This window comes from Castanea sativa, chromosome 2 (assembly GCF_040712315.1).
Source record: "Castanea sativa cultivar Marrone di Chiusa Pesio chromosome 2, ASM4071231v1".
NCBI lineage: Eukaryota > Viridiplantae > Streptophyta > Magnoliopsida > Fagales > Fagaceae > Castanea > Castanea sativa.
The window spans coordinates 54,399,418-54,418,414 of NC_134014.1; the positions used below are offsets into that span (position 1 = coordinate 54,399,418).

Sequence of the window (18,997 nt, forward strand, 5' to 3'; positions counted from 1 at the left end):
GTGTAGGCAAAAATTGAACTCTAAATTTTTTATTCAACCATCAGAGACTTTACCAATGGAGTTTAGCTGAAATCTTATATTTTGGTGAAATCTAACAGAAATAAAGTGTTAAATTTTAAAGGAAAAAGTTTCTCTCCAAACTAGTTTAGAGAGAAACCTTCCAAACTTATCAAATATTTTTATATTGAGTGTGAAATTTAAAAATCTAACCATTGGATTGCATATTCTTATTAAATTATTCATGCTTGCAAAATTTCAAGAAAATTAAAAATCAATTGTTATGTCATCAAATAAATGTTAAAATTTCAAGTTTTTGTAATCTAAAATTGTGTATAAAAAATAAGTTGATTGATTAAATAGTAAATAAAATCCGATTTAAACGAAATTTGATATGCATATTAAGAACATAAGGAACATAAAATTTTACCGTTAGATTTTTAAAATTCACATCTAAAAAAAAGATATATAATAAATTTAAAAAATTTCTTTTCAAATTCAGTCCAACACTTCTTTCTTTATGAGAAATCAAGATGGTGATGTTGAAGTTAAGTTTATGACAGCCACACCAATAAATGGTAATTTGTCATTTTCTTAAAATTTGATAACGTTTACATTTCCAATGGTCTGTAGCTCACCATAAAAGGCTCTCTCACACGTTCACCCTAGTCACTATCATTTGCTCAGAAAAAAGGAAAAAAGAAAGAGAGAAATACGCACTCTCTTCTCTTCTGAGACACAAAAGAATCAGTCACTGAGTTCCACAACCATGGACGAGTCAAAAACCCCCGACTCATCTTCCCTACCCAGACCCTCTAAACCCACTATTACAAAACAAAAAAGCTCATGGCCCTTTGCTTTTTTTGTCACGGTATTGGTCCCCGTTTTAGCTGCGATATTGCTCTACCAACTCGACTCGTTCGACCCGGCTCCTCTGCCACTTCACGAGTTGACTCGGCACGTCATAACCGTGCCAACACAGAACGACCACATGCTCCGAGTGTCTGAGTTTGTGGGTGTGGGGAATTTGATAGGCCCAGAAGATATAGCGTATGATGCCAAGTCAGGAGTCATCTACACGGGCTGTGCTGACGGGTGGATCAGCCGAGTTACTGTAAACGACTCGGCGGCTGACTCGGTTGTGGAGAAGTGGGTCAATACCGGTGGGAGACCCTTGGGAATCGCTTTTGGTCACAACAATGAACTTATCGTTGCTGATCCTGAAAAGGTTAGAACTCATTTGTTAAGATTAAATTTCTACTTTTTTTTTTTTTTTTTAGTCTGAATTATTAAAACTTTTTTCTAGTAATAATAATTATTACTATTTTTTTTCTAGTAATCATTATTTATTGCTTTTAGCCTTGCCTAACCAAACGAAGGAAAAAAAATAATTTATTAAGAGCCCTATAGTGCCCTATATCTCAAATATTCATCTATATTTTTAATGGAGATATACAGTATGTTTAATTTCATTCTGCGATTACACTTTGATACCCTTTCCTTAGTTCTTTCTTTTATTCTTATAACCACAATCCTTTAAGTAATTAAAAAAAACACACACGCACACGTTGTATTCCGATACTTTTTTTTAGCTTTATTTCAAAAAATGTAATATTTAATTTTTTAAAATAAATTAACTTTTAACTTTTTGTTTCATAAGATGTAAATTAGCTACTGAAAATAAGTTATATTCGTGCATAATATGTAAATTAGCTGCTGAAAATAAGTTATTCCCAAATCAAACACACATTTAATGAAAAATTATGATAAATAGGTAATAAAAGTTATGATAGTTTAGGATCTATATATAAAAAGTGTTAGATTTATCCTGCATGAATCATAATTTGTTATCATTTTTATAAAAAAATTATAAAAATGATTTTCTTTAGTCTGATTACAATGTGAATTTGAATTCCATATAAAAAAGAAAGTATGTTTGAATTATTTTTATTCCTTTAATTTATTTAATAATTACTGTTTTTCAAAGTTTCATGTTTTATTTTTCATTTTATCAACTTGATAATTGAGTAAAAATAAGATTTCAAACATTGTATGCTTGTGTGGAAAATAATACAATCACAATCACAATGGCGCTAAATTCAACAATAGACACCAGTCTCGTGGCTTTGCTTGCACGTATTGGGGTTGCTAGCCAGAAATAGATCAGAATAAACGGTACTAATTGAAAGGATCATGGCCCACCACATACTTTTGGTGCGGTGATCATTCCACGAGTATAAATGTTTGTAAGATGTGGGGCAAGAGTTGTGGTTCAAGTCTCCAGAAGAAAGTTTCTCACACATATACACTTAGATTAGATTAGAGTAAAAATTTTATCTTGTATCAAAAATAATTAAAAATATCATAGGGTTGAGATCAGGTGAATATTGCACTGATGCAATTGCTTTTAATGGTTGAGATTGATAGTTGTAAAAAGTAACTTTCAATTTCATTGATTAAAAAAAGTTTTAAAAAAAAACTTAATGAAAAAAAAAAAAATTGTAAGACAAATGAAGTGAATTGTACCGGTACAATAAGAGAGGGTTTGGATCCAGCTTTTTTTTGCTGTGTCCACATTTTGCCCTTTTTTTTTTTTTTCTCTCTACTGCGGGGGACAAGCGTGCAGTGTGCGTGTACTGTGCGCGCACTGTTTACGTACTTTTTTAGTAATTTTTTATTAAAAATGAGCCTCGCAGCACTATTCATACATTTAAAAATTATTTTACTACAGTGTTTTCAGTTTTTAATTTTCAGCAATAAGTTCTATCCAAACAGACCCTAACTAGATCCTAGTCAGGGATCATGTATGGCTGTAAATTTGGATTGTGATCCCAAATGATTGAATAGGATCCAAAGCTGGCAAAGGTACTAATAATTGAATAGGACCCTAACTAGATCCTAGTCAAGGATCATGTATGGCTGTAAATTTGGATTGTGATCCCAAATGATTGAATAGGATCCAAAGCTGGCAAAGGTACTAATAATTGAAAGGACCACGTCGCTTCACATGCTATTTTATCCTGAAAATGTATTATATACTAGATATTTTGGATTGAGATCCATGGCTTTAAATGTGTCTCAGCAAAATAAAAAAACAGAGTCCATATATATGTGCTATTTTTTCTGTGAGTCCATATCAAGCGTGTAAGTACCGCTAACATATTCAAGAAAAGAAAAGTACCAATAACGTATAAAATAGAATTAGTCAGTATCCCATGCAAAAAATTGTCATCCGATCTAGTAAGAATTACTTGTTATAATAATTGAATTATGAAAAAAAAAAAAACCTTAAGTAAGTTGTGAAAAATTTTGTAAAAGAGAAGAAGAAGCTATGTCTATATATAAAATTACTCAACAAATTAAACTAATATAAGTCTTTTTTTAATAATTTTAGCACAAGTTACAGGAAAACTGCCTTGCTTCTAAAAGTGCTCCTTAATTAGTCCTTAGGCTTCATTTGTTTTAATGAAAACCTTATTTGAAGATAGTTTTTTTTTTCACATTTTCTTATATTAGGTAGTATTAGGAAAAAAAATGGATTTAAAGTAAAATTGTATTTTAATTTTTTTTATTTAGCTGAAAATGAGATAAAATTGTTTTATATTTAGATTTTTTGAATAACAACTCGATCTTATGTAAAGCTAAATAAGGAAAACAACTATATCTTATGCAAAGCTAAATAAAAGAAGTTAAGCGATTGTTATCCAATTCATTTTAAGGTTGCTACCAAATATAAAAAAATGAGACAATATTCTATAAAATACTTTTTGTGAAGTGATTCATATTTTGAAAATATTAATGTCAAAACAAACAATGCGTAGAAACCAATGGTTGTTAGGTGTTGAATATTAATGAAATGTGATGTATAACATTAATAGGGCCTCCTAAATGTGACCGCGGACGGTGTGGTGGTGCTGTTGACAGATGAGGCTGATGGACAAAAATTCAAAACAACAGATGCTGTGGATGTAGCACACAATGGCATAATTTATTTTACAGATGCTTCATATAAATATAGTTTAAGTAAGTTTATTTGGGACATCTTGGAGGGTAAGCCCCATGGTAGACTTTTGAGTTATGATCCAGCAACCAAAACCACCAAGGTCCTGGTCCGTGACCTCTACTTTGCTAATGGTGTAGTAGTCACACCTGATCAGAATTATGTGATCTTCTGCGAAACCCCAGTGTATGTTTGCTAATTTCCAAGCTTGCAAGTGTTAAAGTTATTATCAATTTTATTACGAAAACCATACAAACTAAGTAATAATAAATATAATTGATGTCACATCAATAATATGTATTATGTTTAAAACTTTGACACGTTTGTAAACGCTGTGGTTTACTTACTTAAACTATAGGTTTGCTTCTATTGTCCAAAGAGTATAATTACTGCTGACAGCTGAGTTTTTGTTTGATATTGTGGAAGTTTTGATGATTCCAAATGGATTGCTACTAATACAGGAGAAGGTGTAGAAAATATCACATACAAGGCAAGGAAAAAGGAAGAGTTGAAAAGTTTATTGATTATCTGCCAGGCATGCCTGATAACATCAGATATGATGGAGACGGCCTATATTGGATTGGATTGGCAACAGTAAATAAGCTCTTACTTCTTACTCTCTTTTTTTTTTCAAAAAATGGGTTTTTTTTTTCCCTCTCTTAACTGATAATATGCTAGTGAAGTGCAGAAGTTAATTGAGAATCACATGTAAATTTTATTTGAAGTATAGTATTTTAAATTTTTAATTACTTTTGGCATGTAAGACTTTTATTTAGTTGCAGTTGACGCCATGATTTTTTTTTTTTTTTTTGATACCATGAATGTTCATTGCAAGGAAATTCTGTAAGTATGCCTAAAATAATAAAAAAAATTTAATTGATCGATGTTGTGAATATTACTGATTTTACTACATAATAAAAAAAATTCAAACGTTTTTATGTTATATCTTAAAGTGACATCAATTGCATTAATTGCCACCTTAATTTATAAGTTTTTTTTTTAGTAAAATTTGTAATAACTTCAATATTTACCTTCTACATTTTTAACATTTAGGATAGTTCTTATTCAACTACAACACTATCTAGTGTATTGATTCTGAAAGAGGAGACTGATAAGCTTAATTAATATATGAACTTATGTACTATTAACATCTTTTTCATGAGTACTTTTTTGTGTGCAATATAATGGCAGGCACGTACACTTCAATGGGATATAGCATTCAGATACCCTTTCATCCGAAAGATTCTATTGATCATGGAGAAGTACATAGGAAGACCACCAATGGAGAAGAATGGTGGGGTTGTGGCCATTGATTTGGCAGGAAATCCCATTGCTCATTACTATGATCCTGGATTGGCACTGGTTACAACTGGGATGAAGATAGGAAATCATTTGTACATTGGTTCAGTTATCCATCCCTACTTTCTTCGCCTCAACTTGAAACAATATCCTGCCCAGGCCGCCACATGAGCCTAATCCTTGAGAAAATAAGACCGTTGTGCTGCTTGTTGCAACACTATTGAGGGTGCCTCTAAAATAACTCGGATGAAGTGCCTTAGATAAACTGCATTCTACATGGTTCTTGCTAATTGTAATTGTGTTGCTGTGCATGTATGAGACTTGAGAGACTATTAGCGTTTGGCATCAATATATATATATATATATATATAGGTAAAACTTAGAAAAAATTCACTTAGAATTCAATTTTGCATTATATGTCTAAATTTATATGGGGACCACACCATAATTATCTACTTAAATTTGTCTCATGTGTCCGCTTAAGAATTTTAATCTGTGTGTCAAGTGAATAAATAAGTGCAAAATACTAAGAATATAATATTATTGAACTATAAAATTTCTATAAAAAAAAATTTAAAAATTAAAAAAAAAAACTCGATCACAAATACTCAATAAAAATTGCTGAACAACAAAGATCACCACACTTTTTATATTATTAAAAATTAGAAAAAAAAAATTATCATAAGTAGGGTCTGTTTGGATACCGCTTATTTTGCTGAAAATTGAAAACTTATTACTGAAAATACTATAGCAAAATAATTTTTAAAACATAAAACACTGTAGTAGTGGGTGATTGCTGCGTTTTTCATGGATTTGGTGGTCCATGAATAGTATTGTGAGACCCAAAAAAGGCAAAATGCAACTTAATTGCTGGGCAAAAGCACGCTTAGTATTAAATTTGAGTAAGAATTTTAATATGTGACTAATTACATTTACTTTTTTATATAATTTGACTAATTATTTATATTTTATGATAAAAATTGTGTTTAATTTTAAATGTATCTTTACGTATGAATGTGCTACATGCTATTTTATTTTAATAACTTCACTAATTATTTATATTTTTATAATAAAAATTATTTTTAATTTTAAATATTTACATGCAACACATGGATTACATACTAGTTTTTGTAAGAAATAGCTTTCTCGTAGTTGTAAAACTTTTGCAATATACTGCTTTAACTGAAAAGCTCTTAAAACGTTTTGAGTATTTGAAAATTTTCAGCGAATAGTATTTTAATGTTCTGAATTTATAAAATATGAGTAATGAATTATATAAATTCTTATTAAAAATTCCATGTTTCAATGTTTGTTTGTTCTTGTTGTAGGAAGTAATTAAAGCTTCAACAGTAGAGCTTTAGAAGGGGAGTATTTGCAATGTAGTGCTTTTAAGTGAAAAACTCTTTAGTGTTTTGAGTATTAACAAATTATAGTGAGTTTTAATTTTGGATTTATAAAACAGGTGAATTGTAGGTTTTTTTTATATATATAAAAATCCCCCTAAAAACTTCAAGTTTCAGCTTTAGCCTTAAAGTTGTTTTCAATTTTAAGAACCCTCTAAAGCACGTTTAAGACAATTTCAGCTATAACAACTTAAACCCTTTAAATAACTTTTCATTTGAACTTCTCCAAAAGCAAAATCCCCTCGCCTTTAAAGTTGTTTTCACTTAAAACTCTTAAGTGACTATTAGTGACTATGTCAAAGTTCAGTTGACTGTACAGATAAGAAACAGAAGGAGAGATCAGATGCAAGCAGTCCAAGCTAATTGAGTTGAAGAATGTTTGAAGACATAAGCTCAGGCAGAGAGGCAGAGTTTTAGAACAGAGCATTGGAAGACTTATGCATAAGCTTGTTAAACTACTGTTGCAGCAGATACGACCTGTAGTTTAGGCTTAGTTCAATTAGAAGATATGTATAAACACGTGTAATGTAATGATTGGCTACTGGTGTTGGATCCGTATAGTGTGGAGTTAGTTAGGAACTTAGGAGTTAGTTATTTCATTCTTGTGCTAGTTCTGGCATATAAAACCTAATGTACATTCAGTTTTGGTTAATGAATGCAATAGAAAGTTTTATTCAATCCTGATATTCTCTCCAGCTTGTGATCAATTTCTCTTTTTCCTAGCTCTCTGTTTTCTTATAGACTAAAAGAGAAATTTCTTGCAATGATTATAGAACAAAGAATGAAAATTTACATTCCGAGGAGAATAATATGCTTCAACAATTGAAAAACCACGTTTTGGTCAAGAAAGGCTTCCCAGAGCCTTTGCTTTCTCTCTCAGAATAAACTTTTGTGTCTTTCCAGTAGAAGTTTTTGGCAAATCCTCAAAAATGACAGTTCGAGGAGCCATATAATGTGGTAAATGATCCCTACAAAACTTGATTAGTTCTTGGGAATCAACATCGTATCCTTCCTTTAACTTCACAAAGGCACAAGGAGTTTGGCCCCAATGATTATCTGGCCTTGCAACCACTGCAGCCTCAAGAACTGCTGGATGACCAAACAAAACTGTTTCCACCTCAACTGTGCTTATGTTTTCCCCACCAGAAATTATTACATCCTTCGATCGGTCCTTTACTTCTATATAATTATCAGGATGTTTCACAGCTAAATCCCCACTTCGAAACCAGCCACCACTAAATGCTTCTTCGGTTGCTTTCAAATCTTTCAAGTATCCACTCATTACTGTGTTTCCTCTAAACATGATCTCCCCCATAGTTTTACCATCAGCTGGTACACTTGCCATTGTAACAGGATCTTTCACATCCACCTCCTCCAATCCAGGATGTTGCACTCCTTGTCGAGCTTTTAGTTTGTATCGTTTATCAAGAGGTAGAGAATCCCATTCAGGTTTCCATATGCAAGAAGTTCCTGGACCATATGTTTCTGTTAGGCCATATAAGTGAGACACACCAAAACCCAATTCTTCCATTTTGGAAAGAATCTGTGGAGGCGGTGGTGAACCTCCTGTCATTACTTCCACCTTGTGAGGAAGCGGCTTTCGATCACTGATTGGTGAATTTACAATCATGTTTAGGACAGTTGGTGCCCCTCCCATGTTTGTGACATTATGCAGAGCAATGTTATCAAATATACCCTTTGGAGTAACTTTTCTAAGGCATATATTGGTGCCACCTTGAGCTGCCAATCCCCAAATGAGGCACCACCCATTGCAGTGAAACATAGGCACAGTCCAAAGGTAAACCGGCATTGAGCCAACCCCATGTAGAAGAATTGTTGCCAGGGTATTGAGGTAGGCACCCCTGTGACTATACACCACTCCTTTTGGTCTAGATGTTGTGCCAGAAGTGTAATTTACACTAATAGGATCCCATTCACTATTTGGTCGTCTTATCTCAAATCCATTGTGCCCATTTGCCAGGAGACTCTCATATTCATAAGTTTCAGAAGCAATGTGGTGGTCAGTGGGTAATGAGCCATCAGATTCAGCTATTAAGACTAAGATTGGTGGCTTTCTTTCTGTCTTGGCAAGAAGCTTGAGTGCTCCATTAGCAATATCAAGTAACTGGTAGTCTACAAATATGATCTTGGCTTCTGAATGACTTAGTAGGATTGACAACATCGCTGAATCATGGCGTGTATTAAGCGTACAGAGAAGAGCTCCTGCCATTGGAACTGCAAAATGAAGCTCTTGCATTGCTGGGACATTAGGAGCCATGGTTGCAACCTGCATAAACAACTCTAGAGTTTCAACCATGGAGCGGGTGAGAATTTAATGCATCCTAGGGAATTTCATTGGCAAAACTCCATTATTTCTTGCTATAAATTTTTTTAAATTGGCACGGAATCTCAGTGGCAAGCTAACATCAAGCAAGTGGATCAATTTGACAATCAACTTTTCATGAATTTCAAAATAGAAAATGCGTATCAAGAAACTAAAGGAGTAAAATTATGACACGCTTATCAGTTATCAATAATAGTCTTAATCATATCTCGTTTTTATCCAATCATCAATTAATTAATTTTTATTTTAAAAAAAGAAAAAAAGAAAAACCATTTCATTGCAAGAAAAATTCACAGCAAAGTAACCCTTCTCATTTTGGTAGGTAGAGCAAGTAATGCTAATAGACCAAATCAATTCATTTGCTTAGCCCAAAACGAAATCATTCTATACCAAAACAGATATGACATTGGAAAATCTTGAATCCCAAACAAAAATGATAGATAAATTATAAATACTACAAATACCAAATAAAGATTTAGACATCTATTCAAGAAGGGTAAACTTTACAGTGCTGCTGTACCATAGCCCAGAATTTAATGCAACCATATGGCATTGATTATTGCAACATAAACAATGTAATCTTTTGCCAAGGAGAATAAATTCAATCACATGGCTCATTGCTTAATGCAATTATGTTCGTTAAGTTCCCAATTAAATTCAACTACATGGCATTGACCAATCCAACATTTAAGAGCACTAGCTTTGGGGTGTAAACACCTCTATTGCTATTTTACAACCCAAGACACCTAATATCAACTTCATTCTAGTTTGTAAACTCAAAAAAATTTGTCACCTTGCTACAATAAGGTTGCATATATGCAACTTTATTGTTCAAGGGTTGTAAAGAAAAAATAAATTTTTTATTCTTGTGGTCGTGGGTGAAGAAAAAAAGAGAGTGAAAGAAAAAAGAGGAGTATTTTTTATTATTTTATTAGGTAATTTATCTCTATATATCTATACTATTATTTAATGGACTTCTCCTATTTGGATTCCTCATTTTTTTAGTTCAAAAATGCCCTTACACCCTTATGTTTAAGTAGAGACAAAACTAAAAGATAATCCGGTAAAAATGCAACTCTTAAAACATTGTTTAAAAAATAGGACCACTCTCCTATTAATTTTCAAATTAATTTATTCACTTATAAATTAGATTTTTAAAATAAAAATTTTATATATATAATAAAAAAAACGCAGTTTTTTTTCCATAAAATAGAACCACTAACAAAAAAAAAACCTCATCGCACGCGCTTTGCATGTGTGATGAGGCTAGTTATATATTAAAATGATTCAAAAAGTTAATTATTATCTTTTTAACTTTCAAAAATACCTCTAATTTAATTAACTTTTCCTTATTCTAAACATAAAAATGGTTTAAACCGTAAATTGGCAAAAATTAAAAACAAAAAACCTACCCACGGTTATAAAACTACCTCATGTTATATAATACTTACTACATCTACGCAACCAAAACTACTCCATATTCCTTAAAAAAGAAAGCTACTCCATGTTCTTAAAAAAAAAAATTTTAAAAAAAAAAAAACCTACCCAAGTTCCTATTAAATATATATATATATATATCTTAAAAAAAGAGCCCATTACACGCATAAAGTGCAGGTGACGAGGCTAATATTATTTTATTAGGTTGTATGTAAAAATAAAAACCGAAATATTTGATGAGTTGTAAAATAGATTGATAAACTAGATAAATTGATGTTTGAGGAGATAAGATCATTTTTTTTTTTTTTGGGCATCCACCGGATGTTAGTGCTAAAACAATATTATCTTTTTCCAAGGAAAATAAATCCAATCACGTAGTTCACTGATCAATACCAATATTATTATGAAGTTGAATTGAATTGGGTCCCTCTTTTAGGGTACAGGAAAGTTTTGGCCATTCAGAAAGGATATAAATCAAAGGAAGCATGTAACACGTCAAAGTAAATATGGACTCCACAGAACAATGATCAAAACCCAAAATCAAATCAAGGAATCATGAACAAAAAAGAAAAAAAAAAATCAAATGAACCAACTCACCACATCTCCACGGGAAATTCCCAACTGGGTCAGAGCAGAAGCTAGTTTCAGACACCGTTCATGCGTGTCCCCCCAAGTATACTTCACAGAACCATACACAACAGAGGTTGTGTCTCTGTAAGCCTTTGCTGCTCGCTCCAAGAAGCTTATGGGAGTCAAAGGAACGTAATTTGCTGAGCAACGAATCAGACCCTCCATTGATCTCCATGATTCTGGCTCAGAGAAGTGAGAGAATTGGCGAGAGCTTTGAGTGAATGAAAAGTGGAAGTGATTTAAGCTGCAAATGAAGCGAGTCAACGGGTTCTTGAAGAAGTGATTCATAGTTATGAAGAAACAGATGTGAACATGTGATATAGAGTGAGATATTAATGAGCATAAACAAGACTAGAGCTTTTTATGGACTTTGTCATCAAATCTTGATATATTAAGAAAAAACAAGGAAAAAAAGTTTCTTCCCAGCTTAATTTAGTGAGAAATTTTTTAAATTTATCAAATATTTTTACGTTGAGTATGAAATTTAAAATTTTAATTATTGGATTGTATATTTTTATTATATTATTCATGCTTGTAAAATTTTAAGAAAGTCAAAAATCAATTGTTATGTTATCAAATATATGTTAAAATTTTAAGTTTTTGTAATCTAAAATTGTATATAAAAAATAAGTTCATTAATTAAATAGTAAATAAAAGCCGATTTGAATGAAATTTGATAGGCATGTTAAGAACATAAAGAATATAAAATTCAACGGTTAAATTTTCAAAATTCACACCTAAAAAAAAAATATAATAAGTTTAAAAGTTTCTCTCTGAACTAGTTTAGAGAGAAACTTTGTTCAAAAAACAATCTGTGATATGAGTCATGACTGCAGGAAAGTGAAGGATATGTTTAAAAAATTGAGATTAAGATCTGGTGCGTGCAACAGCTGCATTTTTAGAATAGTTTAAGTTGACTTTTTAATCTTAGCTCTTGGAATTCTTTTTTAAAAAAATCAAATAACTTTCTACCTTTTGATTTTGATTTTTTTTAAATCTTGTTAACTTTTTCCTTTCACATCAAAATGACAAGGACAAGATTATTGCATTGGATCAAATTTGAAAAAAAATTTCATGGAAGACAGATATATTTTTTAAGTGAGAAGAAAAAGTTAACAAGATTAAATCAAAAGATAGAAAGTTGAAATATATTATAAAAAAAAAAAAGATAAGTATTTTTATTTATTTTTAGAAGACAAGATAAGTTTTGATTACACCTTAATTTCTCCTTAAAATTGTTCAATTTAGTAGTGGTCCTAGTGGAGTTATAAATAAATAATGAAAATCGCTCAATTTAGTAGTGGTCCTAGTGGTCCTTACATGTCTTCCTTATAATTATTATTTTTTTAAAAAAAAATTTTAACTATTTAGTGGGATATATATAGATGATAGCCAAGCTTTCTCCCTCTCTCTCATGAAATTATTCAGTCTTCTCCCTCTCTGTTTATTCACAAATTCATTGTTATAAAACAATGAAAAGGAATAGATTTAAAAAGAAAAGAAAAGAGGAGGTGATGTCCATAAGTCATTGTTATTAGTTGATATTTAAAATAAAATTTCTCCAACCTTTCCTTGTTTTTTTTTTTTTTTTTTTTGTGTTAAAAAACTTCCTTGTTACCTATTCTATATAGAAAAAGTCTAGATCACACCAAAAGGCACAACTTGGCTAGTTGTGGTACAAGTTCTGGAGAAATTATAAGGTCTTCATGGTGGACAAGTGACGTGGTCTACCATTCCACTTAAAAACTCTCATTTGTTTAAAATTGTTGAGTTAAAATTTTTTTAAAAATAAAAACTGATTACTGACTTAGCAATTTTAAACAAATAAGAATTTTTTAGTAGAATTATGGACAAATAATATGATCCACCAAAAAACTGTATAATTTTTTTAAGTTGTACATTTTGGTAGGGCACCAGAAGTGCACATCCTATGTATCACATTCACATTCAGAGCCAGTGACTTTTGGACCCAGCTGGTACCGTTTTCCAATGAAGACAATGATATACGCATCATATTTTTAACAATAAATGAGTTAATATATTTTTATTAATTCTCTCAGGCAGGGCAGCTCTTGCCTTAGGCAAGTAAGGAGACAGCTGAAGGCCCTCAAAATAAGAAAGGTCCCAAATTTCAAGCAATTATGTTAGTTTTTTATTCTCAAAAATAAAATAAAATAAAATAAATTTTATTTTTGAGAGAATTTTAATTTATAGTGTTCATTTCTGATGATAACTTTTTATCATCAAAATAAAACACTAATCAATTTTTGGTATAGGCTCGGATTGAATCTTAAATCTTTTATAAAAAAAATAATGAATAAATCAAATCTCCTATTAAAGCCAAAAAAAAAAAACTACGAAACAAAAATGACAAAAAAATACAAAATTGGGAAAGAAGTGAGTAATAAATTATATGCATAATATATATTTTTTTAAGAAAGATTAATTCTCTCCTGACCCAGAAGCTGAATTCACTCTCTCTCTCTCTCTCTCTTAACAAGAGAGAATAAAACATAAAAATCCCACACAAAGAAAAGCTCAAACCTCATTCTTTTTAATACACATTGGTGAAAGAAATTTTTTTTTTTAATCTTTCTTTCTATATGCTTTAACTGAATTTGATTTAGTAGTCCTGCATTGATTTGTTAGTTTGTTACTTCCTTTAGGTCCTTTTGAGAATTTGAGACATTTTCCCAAGTTTGTTTGCTGTAGAGTTTAGATTGTTTTTATTTGTTTCTTTAATACTGATAAGTGATGTGTCTAGTCTGCCTTGGGTCTTCCTATTTATGGAAGATGGGTAATGGACCTCTTTTATTTGGTTCACAGTTGGGACGGACCCACAGGGGGGCCAAGGGGCCCGGGCCCCCTGGCCCCAAGGAAAAAAAAAATTAGGAACCCCTAACCCCAAAAAAAAATTAATGGTTATATTTTTTAATTTATAGTCATGCCTCATTCTTCCAAAAACTTGGACTCCCTCCCTTTAATTAGCCTAACCCAACTAGCAACTACCCAACTCAAAAACTTAATAAAAACAAAATTTTAAATAAAAAATAAAAAATCTCAATCAACCTAGTATTAGAGTACTAGTATTAGGTGTTCTAAATGGTAAACATTTAGTATTTAGAACACCAAATACCAAAAACAATACTATACGAAACATTTCAAATGGTATATTAAAATAGTAAAAGTACGTTTTGGTTTGTCAAAATAAATTTTTTTTGCAACAGTTGATGCTCTTGAGAAACAATATTATTTTGTGTTTTTTTTTTGTCTTTGTTGGTAAATGATTGCATCTTAATGTATTAAGAAATAATGATTTTGTGTATTGATCTTAGTTAATAGTTTGTTAGTACTATATGGATACCTATTTGGATTTTTTTTCTTATACTTCAACCCCCAGCTTGAAATCCTAAGTTCACCCTAGTTCACACCCTTCTCCATAGACCACACATTTCATCATATTAAAATATATTTTTTGGGGTTCAAGCAAAATCCTTTGTCCTTTTAATTTTTTTAAAATAAATTAAGTTATGTGGAAAATAAAATATGAAATAAATATATAATTAATTACTACTAAATAAATTTATAGTTATATATTAGATTGATAAAATACCTGTTACAATTGATTTTGCAACAAAAATATTCAAAATAAAAATTAATAAAATCACATCTAAAATAGATAATGTCACAATAAAAATTATATGGATTAATCATATTATTTATTAAAAAAATGTTAAAGGAGCTTGAATACAAAATTTTAATAATTTATTTTGCATCTAAAAATGCAAGAAGAATATATTTTAAGTAAAAAAAATTATTTAAGTAATATTTAAATATATAAAGTGTCTAATTTTAATTTTTTCCTTAAGTTCCAAAATGCCTAAAGACAATCCTACTCATAAGAATAACTAGGATAGAGACATTCCAAGGATAAAGTACGGATATGTGTTATGTATTAATTATATGCTAGGACCAGTGGACCATTGAATAAGAAGTCCAGTTATGAAATATTTTGAGTTTGGTTACTGTATACTCTCAGAGTCAAAGTTAACTATTTATTTTACCGTACTCTTAGTACAACGATCATTCTTCAAGTATAAATATTTGTAAGGTATGGAGATAAGGGTCGGAGTTCAAGTTTGTAGGAGAGAGTTTCACACACATATACACTTAGATTATGTTAAAGTATAAATTCTATTTTGTATATATAAAAATAAATAAATAATAAAAACCGTCTATTTTAAGAAACTTTTTATGAGAAATTGAATATGCTCACAAAAAAAATTTATCACTTTTTTATTTGAACAAAGTTTAACTACAAAATTAATTGTAGTTTAAGGTTACAACCTTACTCAATACCATTAATATTATTACAGATTTCGAAAATCTAATAATTGGATTTCATGTTTTTTAGGCTCTTAATACAAATATTAAATTTTATGTAGATCGGATATTATTTACTATAAGATCTATAAGATTATATTTTATGTATAATTTTAAATTATAAAAACTTACAATTTAAACAATTTATTGGTGACATAGTTATTGATCTTTAATTTTTTAGAAATTTTGTAAGCATGAAAAATATAAGAAGAAAATGTAATCTAATGGTTGATTTGTTAAATTTATCTCTAATAAAAATATATTAAGTAAAATTGTAATCTTAGACTATAACTAATTTTGTAACTACACATTTTTTTTTTATTTTCCTATAAAAAAATATTTTAAAATTATTTACTAATATATGTGTTAAAGATACGCAATAGTAAAAGGCATATTAAAATTGTTGCTACTATCTTTTTTTTTTTTTTTTTTTTTGTTAAATAAAAAGAGAAGGTCTTTCGTGTGTGATTATCAACCTCACGCCACGTGTGGTAATTGTTGCTATTATCTATGTGATAAAGTACAGCTATGGCCTATGTGCTCTGTATTAATTGATTGCTAGAGCCAGTGGATAAGAAGAGAAGGCCTATGTGCTCTGTATTAATTGATTGCTAGGGCCAGTACTGGATAAGAAGAGAAGGCCTAAAACGGTGTACTTCCAAAGTCCATTAGTACTATCTCTTAAGTTTTGTCTTCTTCGCAATTGGAAAATGAAAATTACGGGTCCGTTCATATAGAGTTTATTGTTAAAAATTGAAAAGTGAAAATTGAAAACACTGTATCAAAATAATTTTTAAATGTGTGAATAGTACCGTGAGACCTATTTTTAATAAAAAAAATTCTGTAAGGTGAAGTTTGTGAGTCCCGTAAATAGTACACGGATCCACAGATATGCTGAAAAGTCAGCAAATGCGGTTACTGTTTATGCACAGTAGCATGAACAGTAGCCGCTGTCCCCTGACCAGTGCATCAGCAGAAAAAAAAAAAAAAAACAACGCAGAATCGTGGACGCTGGACGCTGACCACTGTATCCAAACTCAGCCTACATCGGACCTACTCCAAGTATTTTTAAAAGATGATTGATTGTTACAGTCACTCTGTAGGCCTCGACCACAAACTCGCGGCTGAAAGACCAACACACACGCAAAAGTGAGAATGCAAAAGTGGTTTTAATTTGAGAAAAATCCAACCCTCCTAGTGAGAGTCTAAATCTTCTGTCCCATTTTTTCTGCTCTATTCTATATTTCAGCAATAAAAACTAACTATGTGTTCATCTAATTAATTAAATAGTGATACATTCAATGATTCTATCATTGTAGAACTCTCACGTACTATTATGGATGAGATATTACGTATGAATTTGATTATTTAAGAAAAAATGTTCTACGTTAAATAGTAATGAACAAAAGTGAGGGATTAACCTAACATATTTAGGTTTAAATCTTTAAATTTAAGTCTTTTGGCTCAAGTGGCCGTTCATATACAATATATCAAATTAAATATTTAATTAAAGGCTCTTCAAGATATTATTTTTTACAATGAATACTATTATTGATAAATTTTGCTCCTTCAAACCAGGTTAAGCATCATATATATCTTATAAAGATAATGTACTTTATTCTCAAATGACAACCCGGTATAAAAGAAGAGAATATAAAATACCAATGAATGAAAAGATATTTAAGTCATAAAGAACTTTGTACAACTAGTTGATATTTTTTGGCATTTTATCATACAATGATTCTATTATTGTAAAACTCTCACGTCCTATTATGGTTGAGATATTACGTATGGATTTGGTTATTTAAGAAAAAGGACATTCTACGGTTACTTAGTAATGAACAAAAGTGAGTGATTAATGAAACATATTTAGGTTTAAATTTTTAAATTTAAGTTTTTTGGTTCAAGTGGCCGTTCATATACAATATATCAAATTAAATATTCAATTAAAGGCTCTCCAAGATATTATTTTTTCCGATGAATACCATTATGAATAAATTTTGCTCCTTCAAACCAGGTTAAGCACCATATCTTATAAAGATAATGTACTTTATTCTCAAATGACAACCCTGTATAAAGGAAGAAAATATAAAATACCAATGAATGAAAAGATATTTAAGTCATAAAGAACTTTGTACAACTAGTTGATATTTTTTGGTGTTTTATACCGAGATATTCATTATTTAAATCTTTCATTTCCTAATTATTGAATTATCAAAAAAATGAAAATAAAAAACTACCGCATTGATTGCCTTTTGTGCATCCAATCCATGCAAGCCACGCAACCCATGGCCATATATAACATTGATCGCCCGCACCAAACAAGGATTTCTTAGGTAAGCCAAACCTCAAGAATTGCAATCCAACACAATCATCTAATAGTGACATCTTAACTAATCACATTCACAAATAACAAGATTATAAAAGAATCCCAAAGAAGAAGAAAATGGTGGGAAAGAGAGGGCCTCGATGGAAAGTCTAGTCTTTTTTTGAAAAGACTAGTCACTAGTGAGTAGTTGGCTCCATTTGTTGCAAGCATGGTGTTAGGTTTTGGACTTAAAAACACTCATCATTTGATGAGATCCCTATTTCTTAGCTGGACTGTTCAATCAATCAGTTTAGTTTGATTAAATTATTGCCCATTAGGTTTAGAGAGGATAACCTTAATTACTAGTTAATTTTTATCTTAAAATAAATGATTTTATTGAAAAGATAACAAATCAAAATACCTTGCTAACGTTACCATATTCACTCTCAACTTTGAAGAAAGAAAGATCACTCAGGCCTTCAGGAGGGAGCTTCACACATCTATACATTTAGAATAAATTAAGGTAAAAATTCTATATTGTAAAAAAAAAAAAAAAAATTAGAAAGAGAAGGAGAAATATGAGAAAATGGGCCTGAACCGGTTAACAAAAAAGGGCCCAAATAGTGGAAGGAAAGCATAGATAATAAACAATAAATCTATTATAATCTGAACAACACGAAGGAATATCATTTTGTTTTATTAATGTTATATATGAGTTAGGTAGGCCCACCAATTTGGCAAAGAGCTCCCAACAGCATAATAACAAGGCCCATTCATTATGACCGTACAAAATTTTGTAGTATTCACTGCCTGCTGTGGGGCACGGACAAGTGTTCTGTATCCGATGTCACATCTTTTCCTCGTAATTCATCAAAACGTCTTTTGAAAAAAAAAATTTATATATATATTTACAATTTTATTTTTTTCAACATTTGAAGTGACACATTGGATTTTTTTTTTTTTGAAAGGGTGACACATTGGATTCATGTATGATGTAACTCCATTATCAATTTTCAATAAAAAAAATTTCAAAAATAGATTTGTGAACATAGTACATCATCTAATGTTTTCCTTTAGTTTAATGAACCACTACATGTGATGGTTGATTTGCTAGCTTTTGATTTTGTAATAAAATGGTTGTTGCTTAGTTTTATGTTATGTTAACGAAAAAAAGAACATAGTACACCATGAAATAA

At 30.5% G+C, this 18,997-nt stretch overlaps 2 protein-coding genes across 2 annotated transcripts; one reads left to right on the plus strand and one right to left on the minus strand.

Moving 5' to 3' along the window:
* Positions 1-655: 655 nt before the first annotated feature.
* LOC142623484 (protein STRICTOSIDINE SYNTHASE-LIKE 5-like) lies at positions 656-5,696 on the plus strand. Its single transcript, XM_075796911.1, has 4 exons — positions 656-1,225; positions 3,876-4,183; positions 4,459-4,591; positions 5,189-5,696. Exons 1-4 carry the CDS (start codon positions 767-769, stop codon positions 5,465-5,467), a joined length of 1,179 nt encoding a protein of 392 aa, XP_075653026.1. The 5' UTR covers positions 656-766; the 3' UTR covers positions 5,468-5,696.
* Positions 5,697-7,341: 1,645 nt separating this feature from the next.
* Positions 7,342-11,503, minus strand: LOC142623587 (isovalerate--CoA ligase AAE2-like). Its single transcript, XM_075797026.1, has 2 exons — positions 11,078-11,503; positions 7,342-8,986 (listed from the first exon to the last, which is right to left on the minus strand). Exons 1-2 carry the CDS (start codon positions 11,396-11,398, stop codon positions 7,541-7,543), a joined length of 1,767 nt encoding a protein of 588 aa, XP_075653141.1. The 5' UTR covers positions 11,399-11,503; the 3' UTR covers positions 7,342-7,540.
* Between the last annotated feature and the right edge of the window lie 7,494 nt (positions 11,504-18,997).

Excerpts from the sequence above, each read along its gene's own strand:
- LOC142623484 (XM_075796911.1), top strand. The coding sequence starts at position 767 with ATGGACGAGTCAAAAACCCCCGACTCATCTTCCCTACCCAGACCCTCT. Across the intron at positions 1,226-3,875 it reads TCGTTGCTGATCCTGAAAAG|GGCCTCCTAAATGTGACCGC; the intron begins GTTAGAACTCAT and ends TAACATTAATAG. Across the intron at positions 4,592-5,188 it reads ATTGGATTGGATTGGCAACA|GCACGTACACTTCAATGGGA; the intron begins GTAAATAAGCTC and ends ATATAATGGCAG.
- LOC142623587 (XM_075797026.1), bottom strand. The coding sequence starts at position 11,398 with ATGAATCACTTCTTCAAGAACCCGTTGACTCGCTTCATTTGCAGCTTA. Across the intron at positions 8,987-11,077 it reads GAATTTCCCGTGGAGATGTG|GTTGCAACCATGGCTCCTAA; the intron begins GTGAGTTGGTTC and ends TTGTTTATGCAG.